General features: G+C 41.3%; 2 protein-coding genes across 4 annotated transcripts in view; one reads left to right on the forward strand and one right to left on the reverse strand.

Moving 5' to 3' along the window:
* The window catches only part of rbm47 (RNA binding motif protein 47), a 47,274-nt gene extending 38,549 nt beyond the window's left edge, over positions 1-8,725 (reverse strand). For all 3 annotated transcript variants that reach the window (XM_005741107.2, XM_005741105.2, XM_005741103.2), the window contains exon 1: positions 8,607-8,725. The gene's annotated coding sequence lies outside the window, so the exon portion shown is untranslated. The remainder of the gene's footprint in view (positions 1-8,606) is intronic.
* A 3,100-nt stretch (positions 8,726-11,825) lies between these two features.
* LOC102211044 (putative methyltransferase NSUN7) overlaps positions 11,826-14,461 on the forward strand; it is a 17,717-nt gene continuing 15,081 nt past the window's right edge. The window contains exons 1-2 of the mRNA XM_005741211.2: positions 11,826-11,838; positions 11,912-12,019. Coding sequence (XP_005741268.2) covers positions 11,826-11,838; positions 11,912-12,019 — 121 coding nt within the window. The remainder of the gene's footprint in view (positions 11,839-11,911; positions 12,020-14,461) is intronic.

A 14,461-nucleotide genomic window follows, 5' to 3' on the forward strand; every position in this document is an offset into this window, starting at 1 on the left:
ATGTGAATCACTCATTTCATCACAGCCCAAATGTGCACTGTTGATTTGGGATCTGGTGACTATGAAGGCCATCTGAGTACAATGAACTCACTGTCGCGTCCAAGAAACCACGTTAATGATCTGCGCTTTGTGACATGGAGTGTTCATGGTCAGCAACAATACTCAGGCAGGGTGTGGTGTTTAAATGGGGCACAGAATACCCCCCCCACACACACACACACACAGACACTATTACACTAACACCAGACCCCTGAACCATTCACAGAAGGTTGGACGGACCCATGGTTTAATGCTGTTTACGCAAATTTCTAACCGTGCTATTCAAATGTTGCAGCAGAAATCGACACTCATCATACTAGGCAATGTTTTTGCAATCTTCTATTGTCCAGTTTCGGTGAGCCTGTGTGATTTGTAGCCTCAGTTTTCTGTTCAGTATTCTGCTGTTGTATCCCATCGTCTGTCTTCAGAGATGACCATCTGCCTTAGCTGTAACGAGTTTAATCGTTTAAACAAATTTAAACAATGCCAACTCTTGCACTCAATAGAACTGCCTTTATCTGTGAAAATGACATCCATCGGTAATGATTTCCTCCCCGTCACAGAAAGCATTGATATAGGAGGCCAAAGTCAGGAGGCCAAATGTTAAATCTCCCCACTCTCCTCCAACATTTGACATCAATAAAGCATTTTCACCCATAGACTGCCGCTTGACCAGCCCGAACGTCTCTGTAAACACTAGAGATGCTTGTGTGGGAAAATCCCAGCAGGTCAGCAGTTCCTGAAATACTCAGAACGGCTTGTCAGGCAACAACCAAAGTCACCTGAATCACCTTTCTTCCCCATTCTGATGTCCAGTTTGAACTTCAGCGAGTCCTCTCGACCATGTCTACATGCATTTAGTTTCTGCAATGTGATTGGCTGATTAGATATTTGTGTTAACAAGCAGCTGAACAGGTGCACCTAACAAACTGGCTGGCGAGTAGTCATTTCAGCAGATTATTTTTGGCACTTTAAGTTATTTAAGAAAACTAGAAAAAGAGAACACCTCAAAATCCTGCACCCTTCATTAAACTTGTAATTTACAGGCACAGAGACTTGCACATGTGCACACAAGAAAGCACACACTCCCCATAATAAAAACCTCAGACCATGCCCTCGTTCCTACTTAATAGAAAGAGAGATCTGAGACACTGAAAGGAAGCTTCCAGCTCTCCTGATACTCTTATGACGCCTCACAATGGCGCACAAAGGGATGAGGCAGTTTAGTTATTCACCCCCAACAAAGTGGGTCCAATCAAGTTGTCACGCACACAACAAGGAGAACGGAGAAAGGTGGAAAACTTGGATCATGTTACTAATGTGAACTGGATTTACGAAGTCTATCAAAAGACCGTAAGTGCTGCGACTGCAGTTCGCGTCTCTCTTCAAGACCATAATTCTAGTTAACAGATTTTGACGCAAAGACTTTGTTTTAAAGTCAGGTAAGTGCGATAAGAGTTAGATTTGAACAAGCTTCCAGGAAATTAATCTAAGCCAGTGTAATGTTGCCTGAAGCTATATAAACACTAATATGCACAAATATCCTTGAAAAATGTGTCAAGTGTTTAGCAGTGGGTAAAACTAAAAAGCTCTCCTTCAAATATTACCGCCTGCATCGTGGGGTAGTTAAACAAGAACTAACAAGGAAGCATTATGATGGGAAGCAACAGCATCAGACCTGGAACCACTTGTGTGCACAATTTATTTACACAATGTGTGAATGTGTGCGCAGCTACAAAGCGTATCTCTGACGTCTCATAAGTATGTGAAAGCCAATAAATGCATAATGGTAGGTATTGTGTGTGCAGGGAGATGTTAGAGATCGGATAAAAACAACTTGCTCTCCCTTATTGTGTTTGATGCTGAAGAACAGTGAATGAGACAAGCAGCCGTCACAACTGTACACCAGGCGTGGGCAGCATTGTTTCTGAGGCTGACACGGGCTCAGCAGAGTTCATCGTGAACTGAAGCTGCTAAATGTGGTTCATGTTTCTGCAAGAAGCTGAAACAAGAGCTGGACTCGACACATGAAGAGACAGCTGAAATGTCTTCCATTGTTTGTCTCATAGTATAACTACCAAGCTCTACAGCTTTTATATTTTTTCAGAGGTTTAGTTTTTCTTTTATGACATCGGAGCCATAACTTGTGTGCTACAGACTGTATATAAAATATTGACATAAACACAGAGATGTGCAGTCCTGTTTTGGTGTCTTGGAGGCCGATTTAATGAACCAGACGTAGAACAGATTGAGATACCAAAGGACCGTTTCAGATGATCACAGCTTAAAGTGCAACCTTCCTTTTAATTCTTTTTAAGCCTGATGTGGAGGATCGTTTTTAAAAAATGAACATCATGTTGTCTTCAATAAGACTTGAACTCGGCAGTTGAGTCCATTAGCATATCAGTGAAATGTCTGCTGCCGCATTAGTGCGAAATGTGTCTTTTTCTAAGCTTTTATACAGTTTGACTTCTTTTTCCAACCAGAAGAGTTACCTCAAACTGATTCTGTCTGGCCTCTATTTTCAGACCCTGAAGCCATGCTCATCCTTTTTATATCTTAAAAAAATAATAAAACAAGAAACAGAATAACTTGAAAAAGCTACTTTTTTCAGAACTTAATCCAGAAAGGTAAACTTTCGTGGTTATGGCTTACAGCTCGTGAAAAATCAGCTGTAATTCTGAAGATCAATCAAAAAGGTTTCAACAGAAATGTCAGAATAATGAAAATTCAGTACAAGGTTCGAGCTCCTTTCTGTAAGTGTCTCCATCGATGCAGCGTGGCACTTCGGCTGAGGCGTTACTGAAGTCCAGGTTGTTTCATAGTGGCCTTCAGCTGGTCTGTGATTATTCGGTCAGGTGTTTCTCATCTCTCTCTTGACAATACCTCGTACTAAGTCCTCTTGGAAAAGGAAGTCTGCATCTCCATAAACCCTGTCATCAGAGGGAAGCATGAAGTGCTCTTAAATCTGTGTTGACTTTGGACTTGATACAGTGGACATACCACCAACAACAGCAGCAGATGACATGGAAACCCAAACCATCACAGAGAGCGCAAACTTCACCCTGGTCTTCTAAAACCTTGTATTTTGTGCCTCTGCACTCTTCCTCCAGGATCTAGATTTAATTTCTATTCATGGTAAATGGTAAATGGCCTGCATTTGTATAGCGCTTTACTCAGTCCCTAAGGACCCCAAAGCGCTTTACACTACATTCACCCATTCACACACACATTCACACACTGGCAATGGCAAGCTACATTGTAGCCACAGCTGCCCTGGGGCGCACTGACAGAGGCTCATAGTTTTATTTTTCACAGTTTAACAGGACTTTGGAGCAAACAGCCCAGTTCTTTCTCTCCTTAGCTCTTGTAAGATGTTTCTGACACCGTCTCTGGCTCAAGAGTGTCTTGGTATTAGCTGCTCCTGTACTGAAGACGCCTGCGCGTGGTGGCGCTTACTGCACTGACACCAGCATTAGTGCACTCCTTGTGAAGCTCTCCAAAGTTACTGACGTCATGTTTTTAACGTGCAGTCATCCGTGTTGCTTGTGCACCTTTTCCAACCACACCTTTCCCTTCTATTAATATGCTGTGATGCAGCATTCTGTGAACAGCCAGCTTTTTCAGCAATGACCTGCGTTTTCCCCTCATTGTGGAGGATGTCAAAGATCATCATCAGGACAACTTTCAAATCAGCAGTTTTCCCACTGACTGTGCACTTTATGTGTAATAACTAGAGAATATGAACGTCCAACTTTTTAAAATTGAATTAGGAAAAAATAAACTTTCTCAATGATGATCTAAGATTTTCTAAAGTTGTTTTTGATTGTTTTGATTTCTTTAGTACGCTCCGCGGTTATGATTCTGCTGGGGTTTCATGACAGACGAGGGCATTCTTCAGCCCTGAGCTGACTCACCTTTAAACTGAGCTATGACAGCATTAAATTGTCTTGAACACGATCTCTAAATAAATAGAAGACACAGCCGTCTTCTATCAGGATGGAATCTGCCACAGCCGGCCCTACCGGCTTAAAAGGAAGTTTCATTTGAATTCCTTGGTCATCCCCGCTCGACTAATGCCACGAGACTTACGAGAAGTCTTTGATTTTGTCAGGAAACAATTACAGCTATTTAACTGATTACAGAGCCCTGTGTCGTCTTCTCACCCGGCAGGTGCTCTGACATATCTAGGAACTCGCTGTTGTTGGCTCCTCGGCGCAAAGTTGCCCATGTTCACGAGCTTTGCCGGTTGCGCTACAACATGACGAGACATGTGTGTGCACATGTGAGTTAAACTTGTTTAACAGCAGAGCAGTGTGGCGGGCCTCTAGGAAAATGATAAGCATGTGCGTGTGAGTGTGTAGCGCTAACAGTTTCTAATTGTGTCTTGATGAGTGACAGAGATCAAGCCCAGCCTAATTAGCACCACTGAAATTCTCTCTCACACACACACACACACACACACACTCATATACACAATGAATACACTGTGTAGCCAAAAGTATGTAGACAGCCTTGTACAGGAGAACACAGGAAGCCTGGATATGTGTAAATGAAATACATTGTGCCTTCCTCCCCCTCTAAAGACCACAGATAAAGTATTTGCCATAAAACGTGTCAAAATGTTTAACAATGAGATGTCGGACTTGTTTTTCATGATAACCAGGAGCCACCTGCCTGGTTGCAACCTCACAGTGAGGACACACGTTGAGGAAGTCGTCCTTCAGCAAATAATAGTCCCACGTAATGTGGTAAGGACATTTCTTGCTAAAAAACAGAAAATATTTAAACAAAAATTTGAGACGTTCAAGTGACGTTAGAACCAGGCCAGCTGTTTATCTCCCGTTGTCCACCACCTGCCTCGAGCTCCAAAACGAACGCTTAGATAAAAAACACCACTTGTCTTCTCGTAAATCTCAGCATCTAAAAATGCCAAACCACTTGTTTAAGAAAAACGTAGCTATATTTAGAGACTGGTCTGATTCAACAAGGCCATGAATCAGGGGTTAAACCGCAGCCTTCACCTTTCAGACAAAGCTCATATTCTATAGAAAGCACTCTCCAAGGAGTGACTGCTTGTGTATTCATGCCCACAGTCCCAAAACAAGAGATTCCAAAATAATATGTGAGTAATGTTTATATGTCCACAAAAATGGGCCATAGAGACAGAAACATACAAGGCTGTCGCTCGCTGTAGATCAACTCAAGGTCACTGAATTCAACCACACAAAAGAGTGTGAATGCTAGATCTGAGTGAATAACACCGGTGAGCGTGCGGTTACGTTGATTAAAAAGGGGAAAAAAACAACAACCATGGGGGAAAGAAACTCCTCCGGCACTGTACAGCTTCCTGTAAAGATTAGACCTTTATTGAGAAAATTCCAGGTCGGCTTATGGCCGCACAACCCGCCGTCTCCAACTGGGCCGATTATTGAATTTAATACACACACAAACATCCTCGCGCGCACGCACACACAAAACATACAATGTAACTAGAGCCCTGTTGTGAGGCGACATCGATGACGCGTGTTGGATGGGATTATCCCTCCAGCTGTACTCTCACCCGCAGAGAAGTGAGGCTCATTTGGCCCCACAAAGCTCACTGTGGTTTTTCCACACACTGATAAATCCCACCCCTGCTTTTTTCCAGCTTACAAGGTTAGCCTCAATGATTTATCATGTGTCATCTTGGTTTATCTCTGCTTGCATCGAGGCTGACTAGCCCGATTTATTTTTTGAAAATAAAAAATATGACTTTGATTCATAACTTGTTAAGGGCCAGAAGCCAAAAAGTGGCTTTGAAATAAATCACTCACTCCAGCAGTAATTGTGCACCGTGGCTCAATAATCCAAGAAAATGTCTCCCTCTGTTGGTCTGACACAAATATTACAATCATGGCGAGATAAATGACTTTTTATGACTGTTAGCAACTTGCTTAGAATAAGGTGTCATTTAAACATTTAGAATGCAAACTGCAAGAGTAAAAATAAAATTCATCGTCAGAAGACGATGCTATGGATAGGGTGGAGGCACGTAATTCACTGTGGTGACCCTTAAAGCGAGCAGCTGAAGGAGGAAGGCAGAGAAGAAGAATCTCTACTGATTTTTATGCTAATCTTTGGATTCTCTTGTTTAATTTAAAGTACATCTTTGATTCAGCTGAAAATTTACATTAATTGTGTGAAAAAAAACTGAGTCCAGTGTTATTTTAGTTAACACTAGTACAAGCCCTTCAGTATTGTTTGGTTTCTTTGGTCTGCTGGTGCTGTTCGCCATGAAATCGCAGACACACAATTTTTAACTTTTAAAAGTTGTTGTAGATGCATAGCTATATATTCAAAGGAAAGGGGAGCATTTCGGTCACTTGCTAGGTGGTTATTAGGCAACATGATGACACAATATATCGAATTCAACTCTTGGTAATCTAAATAAGATTAAAATGATGTGATCCTTGTATTAGGTGCTGCGGAGCCATAAAAGGGGAAAAAAAAACAGGTAATTTAAGCCTGTTGCTAGGTGGTTGCCAGGCAATATGATGACATCACAATATCTGACATCGATGGCAATCATAGACCATGAAAAGTCAACGACACATTGTGACTGCAAGGGACTACAGGGCAAAACAAAAGTGGGTGAAGTGAGCGGGATAAACTTTTCTCACCTTAGAGGTGACTGAAATGAACACTGATGAGACTACAGCGTGGTTACTACTGGACACTCCACGTTGCAGTTGCCTAGGTAACCCTCCAATGTATTTACGCAGGTGTAGCAATGGATGTATGGAAAAAAAAAAAAAAGAAGGGCCAGTAAGTACACGGGGCGTAGGTTTTTGTGCTTTAACACGCAGCATATTTTGCAGCCATGGCAGTTTTACTTATATAGTAAACTCGCTGTGCTTGTAAATAGCTTTAGTGTGGTAAATATACCTGTTTGACCTTTATGGCTGACAACACTGTGCTTGTGATGAATTACAGAACAAAGAACATGTGGCATAACTAGACTTCCTAGCCTCCCAGCATGAAAAGACATGCTGAGGTGTGAAGGGTTTAGTAAAATCTCCAAGACACTGAGACTGAGTGAAACCTGTCAGGCCCTTTGAATACTCATTCTCAATACGTGACTCACCATTTAAAGCACCGTGTCTGTTTGGTTTTGTGCGTTTCTTGGTTGTTTTTGCATAATCCATCAATTAAAAATGATAAAAAGAAAAGCCTTACCTGCTGACATGTGCTTGATGACTTGAGGACGAGGATTTTATAATAACACATGGCAGGAGCAAAGGTTATTTCAATAAGAGCGTGTTTCCTCATGCAACACTTGGCTGATGTAAAATACTTTGTGAGGGAAAGAAAATGAGGAACATGGTAGAAGTCAGTTTCATTTAAACTCTGTGAAGTTCCACAAACCTGCATTTTTTTTCAATAGGAGTGACACCTCTGAAGTCTGATTGTATAGAAGCCAATGTGAAAACAACCCATAGCTTCCTTAATCTGTAACTTTAGTAAACACTTCCCTGATGAGTTAATGGCCTGAGATTTACATTTTAATTAATTGATTTATGGGCTTTGGGCTTTTAATTGTTTCTTTGAGATGAAATTGACAGAGAAAGAAGCCCCTGCTCCAAAATCAACAACTTCAAGTTCCACTGAAATCTGCAGCTGTCTACATAAACAAGCCAAATGCCTTCTGGAGAAAGGATTTATGGATAGACAAGACAAAGATAGAGCTATCTGACCTCCATGACAAGATGTATGTTTGAAGGAGTAAAGATGAGGTTTTCAAACCTAAGAACATTGTATTGGTGGTCACGCATGGTGGTGGTAGCCTCATGCTCTGGGGCTGTTTAGCTCTCAGTGGTCTTGAACACAGTTGGGTGTTACATCAGGTCAAAGATGAGAAACACTTTTAAGAAAACGATCTTGGAATGGGTAAAACAGGCTAACATGAAGTCTCTGGAATGATGTTCCCAAACCCTACTGAAAACTTGAACTATGCTTAAAAGCTGGGTCCATGCCAGGAAACCGACAAATTTAAATAAACTTTACCAATTCTGCCATGAAGACTGGTGAAATATCTAGCCAGAACTATAGCAGAAGCTTGCTGATGGCTACCAAAAGCATCTGGTTGAGGTGCATCTAGCTAAGAGATATTTAAACAAATATTAATAGGGTATGCATGCATATATTTCAGCTTGTATTTACAATTTTGAACCTGTGTAGATTGGAAAAAAATCCAGTAAATCCAACCCTGATGCTGTCCATCCAACAGATGTATGCTGTATAATCATGTCACTCTGCAAAAATACCAAACCAAAGAAATCATTAAAAACCCAAAATTACGAGGACATTCATATCCATAATGAGTGTATGCAAACTTATGACCACAACTGTATGCAAAGGTATCGACTGTGAGGTCACCAGGTGGTTGACATTGGCATTTTGGAGCTTACCATCAGCTAACATTATTGAGCTGCACTGCAGTCATAAAATGCAAAGACACATATCGGCTAGTTGATGCTAAGCAAACACAAAAAAACAAGAACAAACAAAACTATAATTTCACTCACGACAGTTGAAGTAGAAACTTCTCAGATGGTCCATACCTCACAGAAATTCATGGCACTAATTAAATAATCCATTATAAAGAGTCTCCGACAGCAGGCATAGGGTGCTTCCACTGGATTAGCCTAGCAGTCGGCTCGGGTCAATTAACATGGCCACGCCCCTAACACGTTTAGCCAGGCAGATGAGTGAACAAAAAAAGCAAAAAAACAGTCGTTATGAAAGGGGAAGCTAAAGAACGTTTCTGCTTCCAGGACTTAACAAGTTTAAAATAGCATCCTTATATGTTCTCTTTTCGCTCTGAAATATTGGAACAAAAGCTCATTAGCCTGCTCTCTGCGGGGTCTGCATACTGCTGAGTTCCTTATTAACAAATCACTCAAATTCAGCACTGTTGGAAATGACACGTTCGTGTACTTAAATGAACCTGCAAAAGTCTGACCTAGTGTTGAATTTACAATCCCGATTGTTTAAATACATTCTTCGTAAATCTGTGAAGATAAGACGTGCTTATACATCTTATCTCTGCTTTTGCTAACCTTGAAGTTCAGAAAGCAAGCACGTCCGTACAACACAGATATACTCGGCAGGCTATACGTGCACTGAATGACACAGGAACCCAACACTGACTGCAAACGCAGGTGGACATTGTCACTATGCTGTGACATCAACCCCTGCGATGTGTTTTAGACATGGAATAAATTAATGAATATGTTGGGTTATGGAGCCTCAGATGAACATATCTGACCTAGAGAGTGGAGACTGATGAAGTGCAACACAGACACACATTTCAGCTAATTAAATAATAAAATATCACCAATCAAAAAATGAAGTTCTCCGATGGTCTGTAATACACAGCAAGCTGTAATATTTGTCAGATGATTCTATTACCCGATTTCAATTCTGATACCCAATTTTGCTGTGCAAAAAACTGCATGACAATAAAAAGCTCTAAGTCTATTAAAAATGCTTTAACAGCAGCACATACCTGTCAGTCAAAGCAGCCACATGTTAACATGCTTTTTAATGCTGTGAGGTTGGACATTTAACAGGTGAGTCTGTGGGGATTTACTGAGTTCTGAGCCCAGCCCTAAAGAGCCATTAGAGAAACTGGCGTTTTTAGCACTTCTGCATTTAGCTTCAATTTTTCAGCCCCACAGACTGCAGCCCGGCGCCCTTTTGCATCCTGTTTAAAGCATCTCTAAGCTGCCTTCAAGCACCTATGTGAGCTTCAACCATGAAACCTAGTAAAACGTTACAGCTTGCAAATCAAAAGGTAAATGGAATATACTTCTTTTTTTTTTTACTTAACTTGAGACTTAAAGGTGTTTTCTTACTACAAGCCTCAGTCACCTATTCACTCAAATACTTTTTCTATGCCTAAGCATATAAAATTCACAGACACACACTGATGGGTGCATCAGGGGCAACTCGGGGTTCAGCATCTTTCCCAAGGAAGCTTAGCCACAGGCTCAATAATACCAATCAGAGGGAATTCCAAGTGTCTATTAATGTGCATGAAAATATATCCAAGGATTATGTCCATCCTTTATATACAGTCTATGGCATTAGTATCACATCCTGTTTTATCACCAAATGAAAAAATATTGTACTAGTATGTTGTAAGTCACAAACAGCTTCCCCAGCTTTGCCTTATGCTGCACTGCACTTCTGTGCTCAGTAGGGGGCAGTGACATCAGATACCTGTGAAGCCCTAACCCCCCCCCCAACGCTGTCACTTATTAACAGGTAGTACAGTATGAAGGAAGTTTCCAGCTGCCCTGGACACATTCCTGTGTGTAATGGTATCCAAGATAGTTTCTCATATTTGCCAGCAAACACAGACACTCAGCTTTGTGGTCTGTGGTTCACTTTGATCATTTTTAAAAATATATTTAACATGATTTAATAAATGTGTGACTAATGTAACAGTGAAAATCCAGGATGATAAAGTATTTTATGTTTTGTATGTTATACAAAGTATGTTATGTATTATACTGTATAGCTATCTCAGAGGGGGGGTCAGGCCTCCTTCATTATCATATTGTTGCCATGGCATTTCAAACTCTCTCCAGAGGGAAGCCGTGGATGACAAAGAGGTGATGAGAGGAGTGAAGTTCTCCAATTCACTGGGACAGCATATAATAGCCGGGGAAGAGTAAAGAGCACACAGGCAGATCCAGGATACTCGCTCAGAAGATGAGCGTTGTTCCCATGAGGAGAGTCCTGAATGACAACGGTAAGACCTGCTATGCAATTTTAAACAGCCCATCATCCTGTATGCAGATTACACTAAGCCGCTGTAGCCTTTTCTTCCAGTGCTGCTCTTCTTAAGTGGACTTAGGGTTTTTCTTCTGCAGGAACCTGCTTGACACTCATTAAATCACTGCTGTTTGATATTCATTAATTTATTCCATTTGCACTGACATGGCCTTATTGGACACGTTTCTGGTCAATTCCGGCTCTGTGTTTAAACATTCATGAGTGCCGTAAAAGCCGATTACACTGTGTCTGTGTTTCTCTCTATTAATCCAGTTTAATTAGAGCCAAGTGGTCCCTGAACTTTTGGATGTTAAGTCTCAAAGAAAGTGATGTCACCCAACACTAAACACTGATTAAAACTATTGGGTTAACTAATGTGTGCCTCTTTTCTATCATTTCATTACATTTTAGACAGAAGAAGCTAGGTTTAAGGTCAGAGTAAAGGTTAGAGGTCATTCAAGTAGTTGTTAAAGTTAGAATAACTCTGCAGGAAAATAGATGGAGGTCAATGTAATGTCCCCTGAAGCGATGGAAACACAACTGAGTGCATGTGTGTTGGTGAAGCAGCTGCACACAGATGGTTTTAGAGGGTCAGTCAGAGGTGGACCTTTGTGCAGGGTCAGGCAGCGGTCCATTATTTATTCATGCCGACGTATCCGAAAGGCCGCCTAATTGCACCAGGAGGAGCCCAATTACGCACAGGGGCCTGCGGCCGCTCTGTCTCGCGTTCACAGGAAAGTGGGAGGTGGATCACATGTCAGCTATGACCGATGCTGTGCGTCTTATTTACATTTGCAGAGCTCGGGTTCAGCTCTGTAAACACACAGTGTTTGTGTGTGTTTATATGCTCGCTGGAACAGCAGATGCTGGCAGGAGTGCCAAACAAGAAAAGACAAATGTTGTCAGATAGACTGGAAATTGCTTACAGAACCTCTTGACAAGTGTTTGTTTTTTCTCTGATCATGACAGGCAAAGGTAAGGTGTTTACGGTGCTGCTGGTTGTGTATTTGTGTAACATGAGCACACATACATAGTCTTTGTGTTACAGTGGGCTCCGGCGAGGATGTGAATACGAGCTCTGGGACGGAGAAGGTGATCAGCAAGGAGCCTTTCTGCTCCCTGCTCCCTCGACTGCATTCATCTTCTCAGTCTACAGGTGATATCCAGTCTTAAAACTTGCACTACTTATCTCATATTGTATTTACCAAACTGCAAGTTGCAAGAGAAAACTACAATTTTCGCAGAACTTTCATCTTGTGAAAAATTAAGCATACAGCATTTTTGCTTTCATGGTAATTTAGAGGGTAAGTAGCAGGAAAATGCTGCTAATTAAATACTCAATTAACTGACTGGTCATCAGTGAGTGACAGCGCCTATATAAAAACAGAGGTTTTGGCAGTTTGCAGGTCAGTATTAACACATGCCAAGGAGAAAAAACATTTGCAATGATTTTAAAGAAGCAACTGTTCCTGCCATCAGTCTGGGAAACCCAACATTGTACAGTGAGATTATTCACAAGTGGAAAACATTCAAGACAGTCACCAGTCTTCCCAGGACTGGACATCCCAGCAAATTCACCCAAGGTCAGACCGGGCAAAGCACAGAGAAGCTCCAAAAGACCCCCAAAGCAACATCTCAGGCTCTAAAGGCCACAGTTAGCATGTTAAACATCAGTGTTGATAACAGTACAATAAGAAAACGCCTGAACAAGTAAGGCTTGTTTTGAAGAGTTGCAAGGAGAAAGCCTCTTCTCCCGGAAAAAGAACACGAAAGCAGATGCAACTTTGTAAAGTTACATTTTTACATGTTTGAATACAGAGCAAAGGAAATCTTTAATGTTATTATTAATACCCGCTTTTAAAAAACAGCTGCCAACAGAAACTAACAATATCTAACAAACCCGACACTTTTCTCTCTATTCAGATAATCAGCACCGTTCTTGTATCGTCTCTCCAACTTCCTCCCTCCACCTCTCTCGTGCCGCCTTTGTTTTTCCTCAGCCTATCATCTATCTGATCAGGTTTACCTACAGGCTGCAGATATTTTCCAGCAGCTGTGTAGAGACAAGCCAGCCAGCCAACATCAGCGTCTACATTATGGAAAAAAGACGGAAACATCGCTGCTCAAGAGCGGGGACAAAACCATGGAGAAGCATGTGTTCCAGCTCGCCTTTAACACACTTAAATGTAAGATTACAGTGAACGATTTAGAATAGCGCACCACACTTTAACCATATTTAGTTTTATGAATGCAGATGAACTGTACTGTATATCCAGCATGGAGGGAGCCCACTGGTGGTTAAACATAAAGTCAGGGGGAAATTAATTTGATCCCCTCTACTGCCACCTCTGAGGACTTTACCCAACTCCTAGGGATAAGGTAGCCTTATCTCTATAATGAATAACAGAGGAGAGCAGCATATGTCAGCTCCAATATTCACTTTCTGAATAGCATCTTCAACTGCAGGCAGCAGATTAAATAATATATAGTCATACATTTCATTTCTCCACGTGACTGCAAATTGCTTGAGTGGAAGTGCAGTAGATGTCTGTTTGGGAAGTGATAAGAGAGTGCATGTCATGGGCAGACACACACACACGCACACACATATAAATTCACTTTAAAAAGCCACAAGTGCGCATATAGTGAAAAACACAACGTTTTACATACATTATTTGACCATTTAGGTGGCAGCAAGTTTTTCCAGATACCTGTCTTTTCTTTTTGGTTGTCCACAGCCACCTACAATGTAGGTAAACAGAATTTCTTCTGAATATTAAAGCGCAGCATTTTGTATTTTTGCAATAAACAGTTTGTAAAACACGCATCATTGATTCTCTATGACAAAACAAGAAATAATCATCCTGATTTTGAACATAAGACAGCATAGTGACTAAGTGTCACTACCTATTTAAATGTTCTGTAAAGTTCCTTATATAGGTTCATCAGAGACCAACATGGTGCAGTCGTTTGATACTATGTGAATCTGTTCCCATGTCACCATTTCCAGTCACGAGGTGTGTCAGTGTCACTATGACAGAACCAGCTAACCTTAAAACGCTTGTTTCTTATGGGTAAAACATGGTTACATTTGACTGGCAACTTGTTTGATTATAGAATGATTCTGGGTAGACATCCGCATCTAAATGATAAATCTCCTATACTGTGTAGCATTTAGGCTACTTTAGCCTTCCCACTATTGGTGCACATCTGCAAGCCACTTTACACCCCACCTCCACTCCTAGATCCCCCTTTTCTTCCAGACTTTATCAGTCACATCTGTTGTCATCTCTGTACCACTGGCAATATCATGACTACAGCAGCCTCGACTGAAACACATTTATGACATTCATATGTATCTGCATGTAAAGGGAATTCCTGTTTTAGTGTGTATTGCATAGTGAACTTGCACAATGCTCTGGACCGCCACAGAGCATAGCAAACACCCCCCTTCAGTTCTTGCCCAGCAACACGAGTAAAGGAAGGGAAGGGGCAAACAGACAGGGTTGGCGAGCTGCTTTTGAAGTGTTGCTGCATGTTGCATTTTTCATTCACTGGATAGAATTCTTTATCATGAAAATTGCATGAATATCTATGA

This window comes from Pundamilia nyererei, unplaced genomic scaffold (assembly GCF_000239375.1).
Source record: "Pundamilia nyererei isolate P.nyererei 1_Seehausen unplaced genomic scaffold, PunNye1.0 scaffold00107, whole genome shotgun sequence".
Lineage (NCBI taxonomy): Eukaryota > Metazoa > Chordata > Actinopteri > Cichliformes > Cichlidae > Pundamilia > Pundamilia nyererei.